This window comes from Clavelina lepadiformis, chromosome 9 (assembly GCF_947623445.1).
Source record: "Clavelina lepadiformis chromosome 9, kaClaLepa1.1, whole genome shotgun sequence".
Lineage (NCBI taxonomy): Eukaryota > Metazoa > Chordata > Ascidiacea > Aplousobranchia > Clavelinidae > Clavelina > Clavelina lepadiformis.
In genome coordinates, this window is record NC_135248.1 from 3,673,277 (window position 1) to 3,691,739 (window position 18,463).

Consider the following 18,463-nt stretch of genomic DNA (forward strand, 5'->3'; position numbering starts at 1 on the left):
AAATTCGGAAAAAGGCGTATTTTTTGGGGAGGGTTATTTATCGGTGCATAGAAACTATACTGAGAAGTTGAGACTTGCGTGACTCACAGCATTAATTTTCTGAGTTTTTGCTTTTATATGTAAATGTTTTTATCCAGACTGCTTATTCCAAACATTTTATGTTATTAAGAGACAGAGAGCGTTTGATTTAAACCCCAAAGACAACCCTGTTGAATTTTCAAAATTGTTTTGACCAAAAACTATCTAATCAACAATCAAGCTTTTGCAGGGAGGATTTATATTAGTTTAGTTGATTATTTTTTTGCCCTATCTCTCCATTGTTGTTGCAAAGTTTGGGAAAGATGGCGAAGGTAAGACAACTTATTACGGCCGTTTGTTGATAGATATAGCATGCGTGTGTGTGTATATTATTGATTATTCAAATTATCATTTTAGTACCCAGAGCATTTTTGTTGACAAATAAAAATTTTAACCAATTTTGCTATGCATGGATCTAAATATTTTGCTTTCAAAACGCTTCTAAATGTTTATTATATAACTCAAACACAGATCGAAGATTTTCTGTTATTTCAGATACAAAAAATTTCTTATTTCAGATTATTCTTTATGAAGACCTTGATTTTGGAGGAAAGAAGCTTGAGCTCACTAAGAACGTGTCAGATTTATCAGAGTTTAACTTCAATGATGTCATATCTTCTATAAAAGTTGAGAGTGGGAAGTAAGTCAGATAAAACACACGGTTTTAATTGACCAAACAAACAATTTGATTGTATGTCAACCTTCAAACAAGTTCGAGCATATCAAAACTCTTGTCAATGCAAATGTTAGTGTCATGGATTTATTTCGAAACACGCTTTTTTTCTTAGTTGGATCATCTTTGACGATGAAAAATTTTCTGGACCGAGCTACAGGCTGACGCCGGGGAAATACCCTAACCCGCAATCGTGGGGTGGAAAAGACGACGAACTCTCCTCTGTCAAACTAGATGCTTAAAAAGTTTTTTTTGGACGTTCACGCAAAAAGAAGTGTTTACATGACTGCAAAAATGACTTGATTGTTCACGACTGCAACGTTAGCATCATAGTATTTCGAAAAAAAATGGCTTTCAAAAAAATGCTGCTTCATTATCGACTTAATTGCATCAATCTCTGTTTAAAAAAAATAAACAAAAACAGCAGATTACAGTAATAGGTAGTTCCAGTGGTTCTTAGAATTTTTATGTATATCTCTCATTTACTAATCCTAAAGGTTTTCGACTCATTTCTATCATATATTTATAATAGCAGGTGATGATTTATAATTGCAGTCACAATAAAATGTGGTAGACAATTGCGACATGTTTTCAATTAAATGTAATGCTTGGACTGTAAAAAGGAATAACTCCTAATTTCTAAGCAAATCCAAAATAGAGAAATCACCTAATTTGTAGACAATTCTTAAATCTAGGGAAACCACCTAATTTGTAGACAATTCTTAAATCTAGGGAAACCACTTAAATTGTAGAAAAGTCTTAAAAGTAGGGAAACCACCTAATTCGTAGACAATTTCTAAATCTAGGGAAACCACCTAGTTTGTAGACAATTCTTAAATCTAGGGAAACCACCTAAATTGTAGAAAAGTCTTAAAAGTAGGGAAACCACCTAATTCGTAGACAATTTCTAAATCTAGGGAAACCACCTAGTTTGAAGACAATTCTTAAATCTAGGGAAACCACCTAAATTGTAGAAAAGTCTTAAAAGTAGGGAAACCACCTAATTCGTAGACAATTCCTAAATCTAGGGAAACCACCTAGTTTGTAGACAATTCTTAAATCTAGGGAAACCACCTAAATTGTAGAAAAGTCTTAAAAGTAGGGAAACCACCTAATTCGTAGACAATTTCTAAATCTAGAGAAACCACCTAATTTGTAGACAATTCTTAAATCTAGGGAAACCACCTAAATTGTAGAAAAGTCTTAAAAGTAGGGAAACCACCTAATTCGTAGACAATTTCTAAATCTAGGGAAACCACCTAGTTTGAAGACAATTCTTAAATCTAGGGAAACCACCTAAATTGTAGAAAAGTCTTAAAAGTAGGGAAACCACCTAATTCGTAGACAATTCCTAAATCTAGGGAAACCACCTAGTTTGTAGACAAGTCTTAAAAGTAGGGAAACCAACTAATTCGTAAACATTTCCTAAATGTAGAGAAACCACTTCACTTCTAGACAAGTCCTATAAGTAGAAAAACTATCTAATTTCACAAGTATTGGAAATACAGTAGAGAAAGCACTTAATTTCAAGAAATGTCCTAGAAATAGAGAAAGCATCTAATTTTTAAACAAGTCCTAGGACCCCAGGAAATAATCAATTGGAAATATTTCTAATTGATCACGTGACAGCAGTAAGAAATATCGATGGGAAATAACCTACCATGACATTTGTTCGAGTGTAAAGGTATATAAGCTAACCTTTATGCTGTTTGTGACATAAGCTTTTTTTGTTATCCGCTTGCTCGAAACTATGACTATCCGCTGAGCAGAAGCCGAAATCGGCCGAGGTACATCCCTATGTAGCGATAGCTTAGGGCGCATTAAAATAATTATTTACAAAAAAATTTACACAATTGCAGTACGTATGTATTCTTCAAAAAACATACTTCAGTTGTTTAATTTTGTCACCAACTGTAACGGCGCTGTGCATTATCTACAACTGAACTTAGTTAAACTGAAACTAATGAAAACAGTGATACAAACAATGAAATTTCCTCTAGTTCATACATTTTATTAACTCATAATAATTCATAATCACAATAACTCATAATTCACAAGTACGAACGACACGGACAGGCGTAAGTGCATTTGTCTGGTTCAACTAGACTCATTCCGGGCTGTGCTGGTCCATGTTCATTTATTTCAGCAAAATTACGAGCAGCGAATACAGGAAAAAGGGCTATTGCGGGCAGCAGTATAAAAAGAGGGCATATAGATGATATCTTCTACTGCTTTTACATACTAGACATGTCCTCAGATTTAATATCCTCTCCTCATGACATCTTGTAGCATCGATCAACAAAATAATAATGTTTGACTCAGCATAAAACGTCTTTTTTCAGAATATTTATACTTGGATTGGGAAAGGTCTTTGCAAAAGTTAAACTGGGAGTTAGAGGCTGTGCGTGAACGTTATCAGATAGTTGTCTTGTTTATTTTGAGCTGAGTATCGAACACGAGTTGCATCATCCTGAGTCCAGCGCTCGTAAAAATGTACACATTAAATGATCAATATTAACTAGAATGTTCTAAAAAAAGTTTCTTTTAGAATTTCAATCCAAATAGTGTAGTGTAGATACTGCACTTTGGAAATGCAAGAAAAACCGACTAGTTTGTTTTGAAAGCAGATTAGAATACCAAATGGCCGTGTAAATAAAAATATATTAATTGACCTTACCACAAAACTACAAGCAGGCTGGTTTTAAAATTCAAATCAAAATTTTTTTTCTGCACTTCTATAATTACATGACAAATAATTAATAAGATAATTATAAAATCTATTTCAAGAAAACAATTTTCACGAGACATACAGATGTAGAATTACTATACAACCAGAAAGTTTTCCTCCATGTTTCATTTGTATGACAAAACTAATTTGTTAAAAATGTACAGGTATCACAACTTAAAAAAGTCATTTTTATGTAAAACTGGCAAAGTACCAATTTTTTTCAGGAATCACCAAATTCTACGAAGTATCACATACAATGTCTTTACCCTTTATAATTTAAAAACTGATTGTATTTGTGCTTTGAAACAAATGAAATTACTTGATATTAAATATCTAATTACCATTTTTTTTGACGAAAACAAAGATTTTATTAAATTTATTTATTAACTGTTTTTAAATACTGTTAAGTACTTGCGTTAATAAATCAATACTATTTCCCACAAAATTTGTAACAAAGTATGTAAGCGAATTTGCCTGTCCAACCTTTTCATTCTAATACAGCAATAAAGAAAAGTGTGGGAATATGTAAATTCTGTCATACTTCATAGGAATCATACCCAATTTATTGTGTCTCCATGAAATGATTTTGGTGGTTTTGCATCATGACACATAAAACAGTAATTTTCCGAAAAACTTTCATCTAATAATGTAATTGAAACATGTCACATTAAGCAACAACCATGCTTTCCATACTATTGTTGTAATTCAGCACAATTCAGTACAATTCAAGTATAGAAACATTACACGAATGTTCCATTATTGCAATCATTCATATTCTTCACTTTAAGTACATTAGCATTTTGTCAGAATGGTTGACACTATGTACAATGATTTCTAATTTTATGTAAAATAGAAAAAAAGCACTGCAATAGCACCATTAAACCGTAGCTGTTTGAACTTTAAATAATGTTTACCTGTCATATTGAACAATAAGTTGCCAAAATTCTGTCTGTACAAAGTACACGAAGCTGAATCAGCTTTGAAATCTGCGTCTTCAAACAAATTTTGGCACAAAAAACGTTCTGCTTCCTACAACAATTCAACAGTTTAAAAATTTGCTTTAAAATTAATTTATTAATTTAAAACGTAATTTCAGCCCACATGCCTGACACTGTTTTCCAACCAACCAAATGTCTTAAAAGAAATAAGTTTAAAAATCTTTCTAGCCTTCATCAAAACTATATAGTACACATAATACAATCCGATTACTGAGCAACAAAAAACCTTGCAATGACAACTATACTACCCATTAAATATCACACCAAAGTTACCATGCCATGTAACTCCCATTCAATACACTGTGCCTTTTTTGCCGGTAGTGGTTGTAAACTTCCCATGCATGAAGGACAATCAACTTCAGCAGAAATTAAAGGTTTGCTTGGCTTTTTTTTATCAAGAAGTTGGTCTGAAAGGATCGATGGTATTGATTTCTTTGTAATATAATACTCCATGATGAATTTATCATCATTTTTGAGACTGGTATCTGTAGAGCTAAAAGCAAAATAGAAAGTATAAATTCCTATGTAAGAAAACACTAAAGCATACTGATAAAATATCATCCTCTGTAATTTCTCTCAGAAATGTGTTCATTACACAATATTCATACATCCCTGACTACTACGGGCTCGTATACTTCAATAATGCCCTCTATAGAAATATTTTACTGTTTTAATCAATTCTAAACCATATTCTTACAGCCACATTATATCTGGTACCTTTACAATACCAATGTGCCACACAGGACCAAACTCCTTCATTTGAGTCATATGTAACTCTAACACGTCGGAGTTTGGAAAAGTATTTTGTTTCATGTATGTATACTGAGTAATATTTCATTTGTCCACTTTAACCTCAAACTTTGAAAAAATGCATACAAAATTAATGGCAAGTCGTGTTTAAGCTTTCATCATGCAAATTGCTACATCTTTCCTTTGAGTTTTCTGAAATAATTTTCAGCTGTACCAGTTTGTTTAAGACCTCCTTGTCTAGAAAAACATCATCTTGAATTTGGGCATTTCAACAGATTTCAAATGCTCAAATTCAATGGCTGGATTGAAAACCGCACTTGCTTTTATTATGTCACAACACAATGAGTTAGAACTTAGAAGACATAATGAGCTTTCGAGAAATGTATTTTTGAACATGTATGGGTGCAAGTAATCCTGAGCTAGAACAAGCAACCACGAAAATCCCACTTTTCTTGTCAACAATAATACTGCTGTGTTTGGACTGAATCACTGAATGGGCCTTTTCTGCATGTCTCCTTAGTGATGATAAAACTGATTTTTCTATTATTTCTACAATAGCCTTTACACTGTGTATTCAACAGCTATATTAAAGATACATGGTAGTGATTAATAACTTTAATACAGTATAATTTGGTTATTGAGACATGTCTGGGGATCACAAAAAGTGCAGTACTAGGCAGGGCTTTGGAGCTGGAGCCGTGCATTTTTAACGGAGCTGGAGCTCTACGTGAAATTCAAATGGAGCTGGAGCCAGTTGTTTGAAAAATTATTATTAATAGATATTCCAAATTGAGCACTTATCCTTAAACCTCAGTTTTTGACGTAATGGAGCCGGAGCAGTGGTATCAATGAGCTCCGGAGCTGGAGCAATTTAACATTTACGCCTGCTCCAAAGCCCTGGTACTAGGCGAATTGCACACGAGTAATAACACAAGTATGTCAGACATGCACAATACACACAACTAAAATGCGTTCATAACTAAAGTTGCATTACGTCATGTTCATGTACATTGGTATGCAGTATGTTCACGTAATCACATTACGCACAGAATGAGCCATTTCCATATAGAAGTGGACTCTGCAATAGTTTGTAAGTATAAATCTAATGGAACCTTGTACAGTGAACATACTGCATATTCTGTAAGGAAAATTTATAGTTGTATAGCAATAACAAATACAATGGTTATCAACAACAGACATACTTTTCAAAAGTTTTGTGCATGTTGCATCATCTGATACCTTATCATCCCCTGAAAACAATCGTTTGCCAGCCGTTGAGCATAATTCTGAAAAATGTTCAACAAATATATAATACATGTATAAATAGTTATAAGGCTATCAAATATACTAATTATAGTTAAGTCAACAAATTACTAGTGCTAGTAAAAAGTGTAACTATGTATGTTGTGTATCAGATGTTTATAACAGTCCAATTGCTCAACGTTGGCAGCATGTACCGGTATTTACAAATAACAGTGAAACGGAAAGATGGAAATGGCACTGTAAAACCTACCTAGATGACGTTTAAAATTGAAACTTCTTGTTATGACTGCTGGACACATGCAGCAGTGAAAATGGCTTCGTTTCTCCGTGTTTGTGCAGTTCTTGTAACAAGGCAGACAACAAACTAAAAACAAGAAAACTGTTAACAGCAATGGAAAAACATGTATATTGAAAATTCTCATATTATACACAACATGTACAGTATGCAACGTGACACATTGGATTGAACGACGACTATGTTGTTCAAAAAATGGAAGTACTATTATTATTATGAAAATTAGCTACTAAAATGGTTGAGGCTTGGGAGCTTATTAATTAACTTAATTCTTCGGTAACTTGTAGTTTTTGTTTGCTTCTCAGGATGTTATACTTAGAGCTAAAAATACTATTTAATTAGTAAAACCTCTCAGCCAATACATACTGGTATGTTTGACAAGTTAGCATAATTTTTTCCACACAGACCACAAAAATTTTGGGTCCGTGGTGTCAGAAAATTTCAAATCTGATTCCGACTGATTTTAGATCACAATGTGTGAATGCTAACATACTTGGTGTGATAATGTTTGAACCAAATAGTTATTATAGTCATGAAATTGTTCACCAATGAAACTATGAATTAGTTCTTGTTATTTTATGTGATTTCCATGCTTAACTTTAATTTCCATTAATTACTATCATTTAATTTAAGTACTATTTCCTTTAAGTTTTACCTGGTGATATCATAATGAAAGTCTGAATTTATACTACGACAACAACTTAAACAAATGAAAACGCGCCAAACCTAACAAAGTTTGAATTTCTTGCAAATAATGGCTTACGAGTTATTTACTTTTATTTAGTCTATTGTTGAGATTGTAATCAACAGGCCAATGATGTGGACACAAAATCAATAAATCGTGAGCCAAGTTGCTCCGTTGAGAATCTTCAAAGGCATCCAATTACTCCTATTAATAGGCCTACAGTCTACTTGTTTTACGATATTATCATGATATTGTCTCCAAAATACAACATGTACTAATCCAATATACAAGCTCTTTCAAATGAATGTTTCATCAAGAAATAAACGAGCACTGCTCTCCTATTTACCTTTTCATCGGCGGTTGCAGGACATGCTGTAGTATTGACTTATTTATGTGAAAGTTGGCGAGCAAGCTTGCGGAGTCATTGGAAATGTTGACAAAGTTAATAAGGGTAACGGCGGGTGCTGGTTAAGCCACATATCTGCAAAGCAATCAAGAATTTAAGCTACAGTAACTATTCATAATAGTTGATGTCTATGTTGTCGAGCTCGAGCATTAAAACAACCGCTATGGATTATATCGCTATAGATTAAAACCAACTAGGTTGTGGTTTAAAAAATAGTATGGAAAAATAATGATATTATGATATAAGTTTTAATTTTCAAAGTTTTGTACTTGCCAATCATTAACTGTAGTGCGTTCTGATCCAAGTGTTGTTGCTCATTTCTCTGCAATGACAAGAACGTGCATAAATATGATTAAAACAATGCTAATTAACTGTCGAATGCATAAATACTGTCAAAACGGTTGAATGTTAAAATTGGTCAAACAAACAAGTAGAATGAGAGGTTTCGCAAAAATATCATCTCCTTATTGTAATGTATTATTAATGGCAATGTTTATTGAACTATAAGTTAAAAGTAATATATGAAATATCTGCAGTCTTTGTGTAAGGTGACACGTCTGGATGTAGAACAACTTTTATTAGAGTCGGTCGTATTTGATGAAGATTAAATTTCGGCCAACGTCGAAAGGTGTTTGTCCAAGCACAAAGCTAAATGTAACACGGACAAAACATACAAACGCTTCGGGTCACTGACTTTTCTTTCAGAAAACAAAAAAATTGTTTATGAAACAAATATAACAAAACATATTTGCAGATGTCATCGCAAAAATAATACGAAAGATGGCGGTTACAAATTTCTTTCAAAAACATTTTTCAAGTATAATAGGAAATAATTTTTCCATACTGTAACAGCAAGGTGGCAAAATATTTTTGAACCTTAAAAGTTTAATTATCTTGAGGAAATAGGAACGTTGCAACATTTGGAGTGGACTTTTTTATGCAAATACTTGTATTTAGCATATAGTCTGTATTCGAAGGTCGTGTTACCGACAAGGAAAGCACACACCAACGCCAAGTATCACTTGTTAAATCACAAGATATCATGCAAAGATAAGTAAGTAGCCCTACACCGCCATACATGCCCACCTTTATGAAATCATGTAAGGTCAGTTCCCATGGTTGCAATCTTTGTGCTCTCCCTAGAGTTAAAATATTGGATGATAAGTGCAAGTTTGTAACTATTATTCTAATTGGATTGACGTCATAAAAATAAGAGAAAGCGCTAAATCGCAGCTGATACTGTAGCTGTAGGTTATAGCCTAATTGAAATTATATGTATTTAGGCTACACATACTCATTAAACTCTTCAAATCACTTGGCCTAGACATAATTTGACTTTGCAGGTTGTGCCGTAAAACTCTCAGCGTGTCTGATAGAGAACAATTGATCGGGTACTGCTCGAATCACGGCCTCGCCTGCTTGTAAGCAACAAAATGTCAAAACAAATACGGCATGAACATCTTATTAACTCATTCGCTTTTGTAACTAAGGATTCTAAGTTTTTCTCCCCAATAGTGAACCAAGTGGCTCTCCGCTGAGAACAAAGAGACTTAAACATTTTCCTGTTTAAATCTCTTTGGTTGAGAACCACTGTAGTAGGCCTAATTTTCACTATTCTCTTGACTTCGTAGACGCAAAAGTTAACCCAAAAGTTTATAAGGAAAATTTGTGTCAAAGGTTAATAATAATTACCAGCCTTAAGCGGGTTTAAATAATGATTAACACGAAGGCGTGGTAGTCTAGCGGGGTCTTTTATTCAAAGTAAAGGATTAAGCTTTAAAGTATTACTAAATGCAAATACCGGTAGCCTACGCAAAGCGAAGCAGTCGCAAGGAAAAGCATGCGATGTTGCGCAAGCCGTCGCAAGCACACGCACGTAGTGAAGCTAATGCTCGATTCAAAGTTATTACTAGGGCAACCAGTTTTTTGACCTAAAAAGTTTAAATTTTGACCTTAAAATTTGCAAATTTTGACCTCATTTTGACCTAAAAAGTTTAAATTTTGACCTTATTTTGACCTAAAACGTTTAAATTTTGACCTCATTTTGAAAAACGCTATACTGATAGTCTCTACACTGTCTACAGCAACTTTCTAATCTAAAGCTGCATTTAAAAATGACAAAATGCTTTTCTAGTGTTGACTTTTTTTCGCTTCTGCGTATTAACATTGACAACTTGCACTTTCAAATGCAATGCCGTCACATCGTGACGTCACCAAACGCGCTGAAAAGCCTTCCCTCTCTTCGTGGCTTTGGTTCTAAGTAAAATTTGCGGCACTGGAATTGTTTGCGGTACAAGAAAAGAGAAAAACGGAAGAATAATATTACAAAATGGTTACAAAATTACAAGTTTAATAGATTTTGACCTAAAAAAAGACCTAAAGAAACAATTTGACCGTATTTTGACCTAACGTAACATTTTGACTTTATTTGACCTAATAACTTCTATACCACACGTCGTACAAAGCTGAAATTTGTTTTGTGCTTGTTTGATAACATTCTGGGCAGGTTAAAAAAAATTGATCATATTGACTTTTGGTTGCCCTAGTTATTACTCTCATTTCGTCACGTGATTAGAACAACATCGAAATCTGCCCAAAGAAATAATCAAAATCTTGCTCAGACATTTTCAGCATCGAAACGGTAAAACCTAAGTTAAACTTACATTTGTTTAAGGACTATAGTTAAGTTCAATGTGGCCGAGGTCAATTTTAGTCCAACTGTTGTATTCATGTTTTTCTAATATCGTATAAGCGTACGAATCCTAAACCTACACTCATTTTGTTTGTAATTGTTATATTCGAAATTATTTCATACAAAGCATTCGGTTTCAGTGACTATTAATATCTGCGATGCATTTTACCATTTACCTTCTGAGAAAGTTCATGACTGCGATAAGCAATAAAACTAACATCAGGCATGATTTGTTTCTTTTACTAAAAGTTTTCTGTTGGTGAATGGATCCTATAATTTCGAATCACAATTGAGAACCAACTAATCATGTTAAATTGTTATCATTGTTTAAAAAGTCTTGCACAAACAATGTGTGTTGTCATTATAGTGATGTGTTGCTTTTAAACAATTGTTTAATAGTCTACATTTTTCTAAACAAAAACATTTGGTACGCCTTTTTAGGGCTGCTAATAGTGAATAAGTCATAAATTTTCTGTGAATGCAATTTTTCATTCATAAAAGTAAACGTGAAATTGCAAAATTTGCAGAAAAACTTTGCAGTTTTGGATAATTTGTTGACTTTATGATCAATCAAAGAAAAATACGTATCAAAGTCACAAAAAGTAGGGTTTTAAACAAAAATTAAGAAAAAAATAAAAATATTTTCCAAGTTTTTTAATATTTATTCAGCATTGTGTCGAAACGTTTAAGTTGGTGATGTATCGTCATGTGGAATATCATTTAACATGTCAAGTATTCCAGCCGAAGGTTCGGATGTCTATTGTGCATTACAATGATCAGTCGGATGTACCTAGCTACCACTGCGTGTGGAAAAATATTTGTTACTTTGGTATCTTTAACGTCCCGATTTCCTTGAAATATCTGAAAAAAGAAGTTAACAAAATAATTTCGGCTTAGATGTTCAAAGTTATCCGTTGGTGTAACTATTTCCAAGACGTGTTAAAGCGTTTGATAACCACGCCTAAAGGTAATTTTACAATGTTTTTTTCAACTATAACCTGCACAACATATATGTAAGCTTATACCAAATCTTTTCCACCGCTTTGTATCGTTTGCATGTCACTGGTGGAATTCCCATAAGATATTTTATAACTCCTCACAAAATTCGGATACGGACTTCCGGAAGGTCTGCCTTGAGTGATAACTCCAGTCAAACTCGTTGACACTTTTAAGTCGATTTGAATCCAATGACTAACACTTTCTGGAATTAACAAAGAAAAAAAAAGATTATTTACCAAACAAATAAACGAAAAAATTTAATATAATCTACAAACGTGTCTACAAAGCGTGCGTGCGTGTGTGTGTGTGTGATGTAAAGATATGCATCAATTACTACAACTTGTGCATAAAACTCAAATCACATTTCTAAGGCGGCTTGATCGGATTTTTGTTTGAAAAGTTTTCAAAAGGCTCGACTCGATCTTTGTCAGAAATCAACTAAACTTAATATAGGTATAACATCTCATTGGTTATAAACGACATTAAATTCAATTGCTTATATGTATTTCAATACGTTTTCAAATGTTTCTGATGCTGTATGAATGCACAGGATTTTAAACATTGATTAATTTCGTCACAATGTCTTTGTCGGTGTTTGCTTGGAGACTTGTAACTTAACACGTGGGTAAGGTTATATTGATGGGCAATAAATTAATTCAGTGTAGTATATTACTATAGATGCAAGAAATGACTTATTTGAGTAAACTCGAACTAATTTTCTGTAACGAAACGACTCGAGGCGTAACGCGATTGATTGATGCGTAACAATTCTGACTAATGTGGCGTAAGTGATAAACACATCAATGACTTTTATGGTAAAAAGAAAGAAAATGCAATAAAAAAAAAGTTGAAAGTGAGAACTGGATTTCAAACTTACCATCCCTTGGGCTCCAAGCCCCTATATTACTTTCTGATCCAAAAGTGTTATCAAGTCTTGCTCGGAAAGCTTCGCGACCAACTCCATTAACCGAAGAAGCAGTAATATCCTCATCTCTCACTCTTCCATCTTTAAGTCCAACCGTGCACGAAGCAGCTACAGTTGATTTAAAACGGGAAAAGTCAGGAAATCAATTAAGGTGAAATAAATCGTTAGTTATCCACACTTTGAAGCAAAGGAGTCAAAATCTTCACTTACCTTCATCGTGTCTTTTTTGCTCTCGTCGTTCCACGATGATAACGTTTAAGGCATCTGTGATTTAAAGCGTTTCTTTTTAAAATTATATAATAGTTCGATATATGACAGCTTGTTTTTAAAGTTTAGTCTTGCTTTTATATTTAGGGCTCTCTTTTATTGTTTTTTCCATACCTTCGACAGCTTGAAGTTTTCCACGCAGCTCTTCGATTTCGGTGGGATTACACACACCCTGTCCTGGCACACCTTGCACACCTGGCGGACCAATACTACCTTTCGTACCAGGTATACCAGGCGGTCCCCGACGTCCAGGTGGACCCTGGGCCGGTGAGGGCTCATGATTGTCACCTTGCTGTGTGAGAGTCAGACAAACTTGCTGATTTGCGTTGCCAGAAATGACAAAATTAATAACACAAAAGACTAGAATTAGGTTTTGCATTTTGTTAAACAGAGACTTTTACACGTTATAGTTCGACTTATAATTTCTATCAGGTCCTGCAATATAACACAGAAGAGAACTATGGTTATTAATTTTAAATCTAAAAACTGTATTTTAAAAGTTTTCTGGTAACTTTGATAATATTAACGTAACAAATTAAACTCTTTTGTTTTCAAAAGTGTTTTTTGTTATCTTTAGTTCTTTTTCAAATATGTTTTGTTTGAAATTTATTTTTAAATTCATTCTAGTATTATACATGCATCTTGTTACTTTAACTTCTTAAGCAGTTCACGACTGACTCAATATGACCTTGCTAGATGTTAATTGCTCATTTCATGATGATCGCATTAACATGCACATAGCTTATGGCAGCTACTTATTTCTTTTACATACTGTTAGGGTAAAAGCCAGCTACGATAACAAAAAAGCTTTGTGGTATTTCTCTGTAGCAAATTTTCTTCGAATCCATGCGGTTAATCGGTTACCACAGGTCTGCTGAACAACTTTAGACGCCTGGGACGATTTTTCTGAAAATCGTTTGACTGATTCTAAGACAATGAACTTGAGATTTAGTAAAACAAAGAATTTAGCAGCAATTTGTACAATTTGTACGATTCTTACAAATCGTCCAATACCCTTTTTATCTGGAGCCGGGGCCTTTTAAAATTGTTTGAATTCTTCCGACTTCAACATAACGCATTCTAAAAAGTTATTAAATTTATAACTTTTTCAGAATCATTGCTATGCTACGAAAATCTTCTGCCAAATCATACTGAGCTGTCTTACCACCCTCTTATCTGCGTCTGGACAACGTGGTTGTAAATATGAAAATTTAAATTTTTGCTTTTTTTCATTGTATTTAGCGTCCCGGATGCTAGTTGCCATCAGCAGGTTAACACCATGACAATTTTCATGCACTTTTTAAGCCTTCCAGACTTCATCACTTTCCTCTGCGTATTAGCGCACGTTGTTATCAGTGTATTACCAGTAGCTTCCTCACGATGCCGATAAAATGTTGAAATTGATTGATTGAGGCTTTTACACGTCGTGCGCTATTTCTGCAACACAAAACCTTATTTGCAACTTGCATCATATTTAGCCAAGCACAATACATATGGTTAGTAGGTGCGATGGTGTCACATAAATAAACCATCTGCTTCCTTCTACAATCGATTCAAAACCCTGCCGTAAATCTTGATAGGTCTTGAAACATCAGGTTCAAGATAGAGATGAGAATATGAATAAAAAAGGGGCTACCATATTATGTCCTCTTTGTGGTGAATTTGTTCTCCGTTGTCAAGAAAAAATATTGTCCTCCGGGGGCGTTCTAAAAAATCCAAACGCTATCATTTTGAGTTTTGTTTTTTACAGTCAAGAAAAATTTTCATCAGAAATTGAAAAGTATAGGGCGCTTGATACGAAATGTAATACGCCGGCTTTTTACAACACTGACGCATGGAACGTATTTTTTTCTTTTATGCAACCAAATAGCTTAAAGAAGAGATCGTCTTCCTGTCGAGTTAGTGTTCAATTGTGTACAATTTCAATGGTGACATGCAACCAACTTTACAATTTTGAAATATTACGAACTTAATAGTTAAAGCTGATTTTGCGTTATTGAACAAAGTCAAGGAACTGGTAAATATTTATGCTCGAAACTGAAGTGACTTTGCACAAATAAGCTCAGTTTTTGTCTTTAGTGTTTTTTTATGGAAACTGCAGCTGTATTTATCACACAAAAACGCCAAAAATATTGCTAAGGAATTTCGTACATTTGGTAAAGTTATAACAGCGTTATTATTTCACTTGAAAGTAAAATCTACAAACGTATCGAATCCGACGATGAAAATATGGTAACCCTAAATAAATAAGCTGATAAACAACTTTGATGAATGTAGCTGTCGAAAAGCAAATACGTACAAGAAGTACGTATAGAGCCTAGTCTCGTGACTGAATTTAAATAGCTCAGTTTGCTACATGTTGCAAATAATGCAGAATTTTGCATTAAACAAATGAAAATGCCACGAACATACAGTTTTCACCTGTGTAATGTCATTTATCTTGAACGGCATGAGGTTTACAACTTACTGTTTATCATTAAGCAAAGTTTACTAACAGTCGATCAACGCCGAATATATCTTTTAAGCTATCGCAGTCTTAAGATATTATTTTACCAGGTAGATGTAGAACACGGTATACTCAGCATACGCATGAAATCGTTCGAATTGTGCTATTTTTAAGTGTGAAATGTACTTTTCAGACGTGATAGAATTACTCGAGATTGAAACTTCCGTGAGCGGTATCATGGTTACAAAAATAACATTATGGTGCTGTCCAGTCATCAACTCGTTGTAGAACCCATACTTTCTACGTAGAAGTAAAATAACTTTTATAACAACTTTCTATTTCACGTTATATATTGTACAGCAAAATGTTTTTGTAAGTATATGTGATGTTTATTACTGATAACAATATTACGATGGCATTTAACTTCGATAGCACGAGAAAACGCAATACAGCAGCAAACCACCTATTTGTATTAAATGCTTTTTGCATGAATTATCTATAAGCCATGGATTGCATAGTGTTAGTTTACGAGGGCACACATCACTAAAACTAGTCTGGCATTACGCTGTTTAATTCATGATTGGATAATTAAAAATATAAGGTGCTGTATTTTCTTGTATGCCCTGAAACCAACTGAACACTCTTTAAGTTATCTCATATTGATTAATGGCTTTCAAGTGTTAGGAAAACAAAATAGAAAACCGTTTTCTTAAATTTGGTAATTGTTTTAATAGTTATAATACTTCATGATATTACAGACTTCGCTATTTTTTCGAAATATTTTGTCGCAAATAAGCGAACAAGGAAAAAAATATTTAAGCTAATCATGAATAAAGTCTCAACAAAATATTTTCATGGAAGCTGATAAAGAAGAGAATCGTAAAAAGTTTGTTGTCCATTTTATAACAGCTTTTAATGAAAGTTGGAAACTCTGAAATATACGAGCATGTTTGCAGCTAAATAGGCCAGACGTTATTGCGTAATCATGTTTGACAAATGTTGTTTATGTTAAAGAACCGAAATTCCGATAACTAGCTTATCTGAATTCAGTTTAAAATACACTCAACAAACTTAACGTCGAATAGAAATGCATAAGTCTACAACAAGGTTTGGATTATCATTTTGGCAATATTTCACTAAGCATAATGATTTCAGAATGCAACCCCTGCTATATCACAGCAGATTGCTTTAACAAGTCAGATACTCCATACGAAGATTGGCGTGAGTGTTGTAAGTGACAACAATCAGTCGGATGTATCTTGCTACCACTGGACTTGGAAATATATTTGTCACTTTGTTGTCATGATTTCTATTGCCTTGAAATATCTATAAACACAATTAACATAGTTTGAGATTTCAAATATTTAATAATTTGTTGTTTTTATTAGTAAATTAAACACCAAATGCCGGATTTAACCATGCATAGTTAATGGTCATGCATGCAAATACTAAATAACACTTACAGCTTACAAATCATTACTCACCAAATTTCTTCCAATTCTTTGTATAGTTTGCATGTTGCTGGTGGAATTCCCGTACGATATTTTGTAACTAGTCACCCAGTAATCATTTCCACTGGGTCTTCCTTGAGTAATAACTCCAGTCAAAGTAGTCGGTACTTTCAAGTCAACTTGAATCCATGCACTGGTTTGTGCTATTTACAATGAATAAGTTATGCCAAAATTACATTGCATAACGACTGCAGTTTACGTATAAACGGAAAAATGTAACCACATATGTGAGACCAAAGGCCGATTGACTTAAATTTCGACAGTATACTATATTTTTATTTCAATTTCAATTTACGCGATTTTGCATTCCAAGCCCCAATGTCAGTAGCAGCTGATCCAAAGGTGTTATCAAGTCTTGCTCGGAAAGCTTCGCGACCAACTCCATGAACCGAAGAAGCAGTAATATCCTCATCTCTCACTCTTCCATCTTTAAGTCCAACCGTGCACGAAGCAGCTACAGTTGATTTAAAACGGGAAAAGTCAGGAAATCAATTAAGGTGAAATAAATCGTTAGTTATCCACATTTTGAAGCAATGGAGTCAAAGTCTTCACTTGCCTTCATCGTGTCTTTTTTGCTCCTGTCTTTCCACAATAATAACGTTTAATGCATCTGAGATTAAAAACGTTTTACTGCATTTTGCTATAGTTCTGTATGATAGTTTATTTTCAAAACGTTTAGGCCTAATCTTGCTTTCATTTGGGCTTTTTCGTGTTATTTTCCTCACCTTCAAAAGCTTGAAGTTTTCCACGCAGCTCTTCGATTTCGCTGGGATTACACCCGCACTGTCCTGGCACACCTGGCGGACCAATATTACCTTTCGTACCAGGTAGACCAGGCGGTCCCCGACGTCCAGGTGGACCCTGGGCCGATGAGGGCTCATGATTGTCACCTTGCTGTGTGAGAGTCAGACAAACTTGCTGATTTGCTTTGGCAGTGACAGCAAAGTGAAGCAGATAAACAAAGAAAATCGCGTTTTGCATTTTGCATCAACAAAATATTCTTCACCTAACTAAGCTGTATGTTCCACTATACGCTGTAATACAATACATATAGAACTAAATAAACCGGCTTACTGAAACTGTATACCAGTTCTCTGGTTACTTGTGGAGCGGTAAATGTAGGTTTCTTAACAATCATGTCCATCGTTAAAAGTTTTGCGGAATTAAAAGCATACAATATTATTTTCAGCAGTTTTGAAGATTTCAAAAAATCTTTCTAAGATATTGCTTCATTATAGTAAACGCTGTTTAACACGAAACGAACTTTTAAGGCACGTGTCACTTTGACTATATAAACGTTGAACTGCAAAAAAAAGATACAAAGAATATTTATATAGGAGCAGATGACACAACAAAGAAATTTCCTGTTCTTGTGCATAGAGTTAATTGTGTTGAAGAGCTGACGTAGCATTCTGTTTAAAACTTGGTTTAGGGTAAAGCTATTTATCACTTATATTCTTTAAAAGTAACCCATACTTTAAATATAGAGTAAGAGGAAGCTAGCTCTATATTTGAGACAATCTTGGGGACAACACGTTTATGAAAAAAATTCTCTCTTCCGCTTTTGATCAATTAAACAGTGCAACAAGAGCGAACTTTTTCAGATTGCGGTTTTGGTAGTCATGTCGTAAACAGCACATTCACAAGTTTGATGTCACTGTTTGATGGGCATCGCTAACGGTGCCTATCTAAGATACTAAATAAATAACCAGGGAACACATAACTAATTTTTCGCCGGTACAGAATG

The 18,463-nt window shown here is 34.0% G+C and overlaps 3 protein-coding genes across 6 annotated transcripts; 1 reads left to right on the forward strand and 2 right to left on the reverse strand.

Annotated features, from left to right (window-relative positions):
• Nucleotides 1-210: 210 nt before the first annotated feature.
• LOC143470368 (beta/gamma-crystallin-like) lies at nt 211-1,184 on the forward strand. The gene is made up of 3 exons (XM_076968447.1): nt 211-350; nt 597-718; nt 867-1,184. The coding sequence occupies exons 1-3, from the start codon at nt 342-344 to the stop codon at nt 991-993; spliced, it is 258 nt and encodes an 85-aa protein (XP_076824562.1). The 5' UTR covers nt 211-341; the 3' UTR covers nt 994-1,184.
• Nucleotides 1,185-2,741: 1,557 nt separating this feature from the next.
• On the reverse strand, nt 2,742-13,190 carry LOC143470614 (adipocyte enhancer-binding protein 1-like). 4 transcript variants are annotated; one of them, XM_076968866.1, is made up of 13 exons: nt 12,874-13,190; nt 12,703-12,756; nt 12,445-12,600; nt 11,594-11,769; nt 9,171-11,429; nt 8,963-9,015; nt 8,150-8,198; nt 7,817-7,951; nt 6,741-6,854; nt 6,430-6,513; nt 4,751-4,970; nt 4,394-4,508; nt 2,742-4,119 (listed from the first exon to the last, which is right to left on the reverse strand). In XM_076968866.1, exons 1-5 carry the CDS (start codon nt 13,136-13,138, stop codon nt 11,289-11,291), a joined length of 792 nt encoding a protein of 263 aa, XP_076824981.1. In that variant the 5' UTR covers nt 13,139-13,190; the 3' UTR covers nt 2,742-4,119; nt 4,394-4,508; nt 4,751-4,970; nt 6,430-6,513; nt 6,741-6,854; nt 7,817-7,951; nt 8,150-8,198; nt 8,963-9,015; nt 9,171-11,288. The 4 variants fall into 4 exon arrangements, with proteins under 4 accessions (XP_076824981.1, XP_076824980.1, XP_076824979.1 ...); XM_076968865.1 differs by having other exon boundaries at nt 8,150-8,524; XM_076968864.1 differs by adding an exon at nt 6,222-6,305 and having other exon boundaries at nt 8,150-9,015.
• A 2,412-nt stretch (nt 13,191-15,602) lies between these two features.
• LOC143470517 (lactadherin-like) lies at nt 15,603-17,746 on the reverse strand. The gene is made up of 5 exons (XM_076968695.1): nt 17,442-17,746; nt 17,273-17,326; nt 17,012-17,170; nt 16,690-16,859; nt 15,603-16,531 (listed from the first exon to the last, which is right to left on the reverse strand). Exons 1-5 carry the CDS (start codon nt 17,695-17,697, stop codon nt 16,394-16,396), a joined length of 777 nt encoding a protein of 258 aa, XP_076824810.1. The 5' UTR covers nt 17,698-17,746; the 3' UTR covers nt 15,603-16,393.
• Nucleotides 17,747-18,463: the final 717 nt, after the last annotated feature.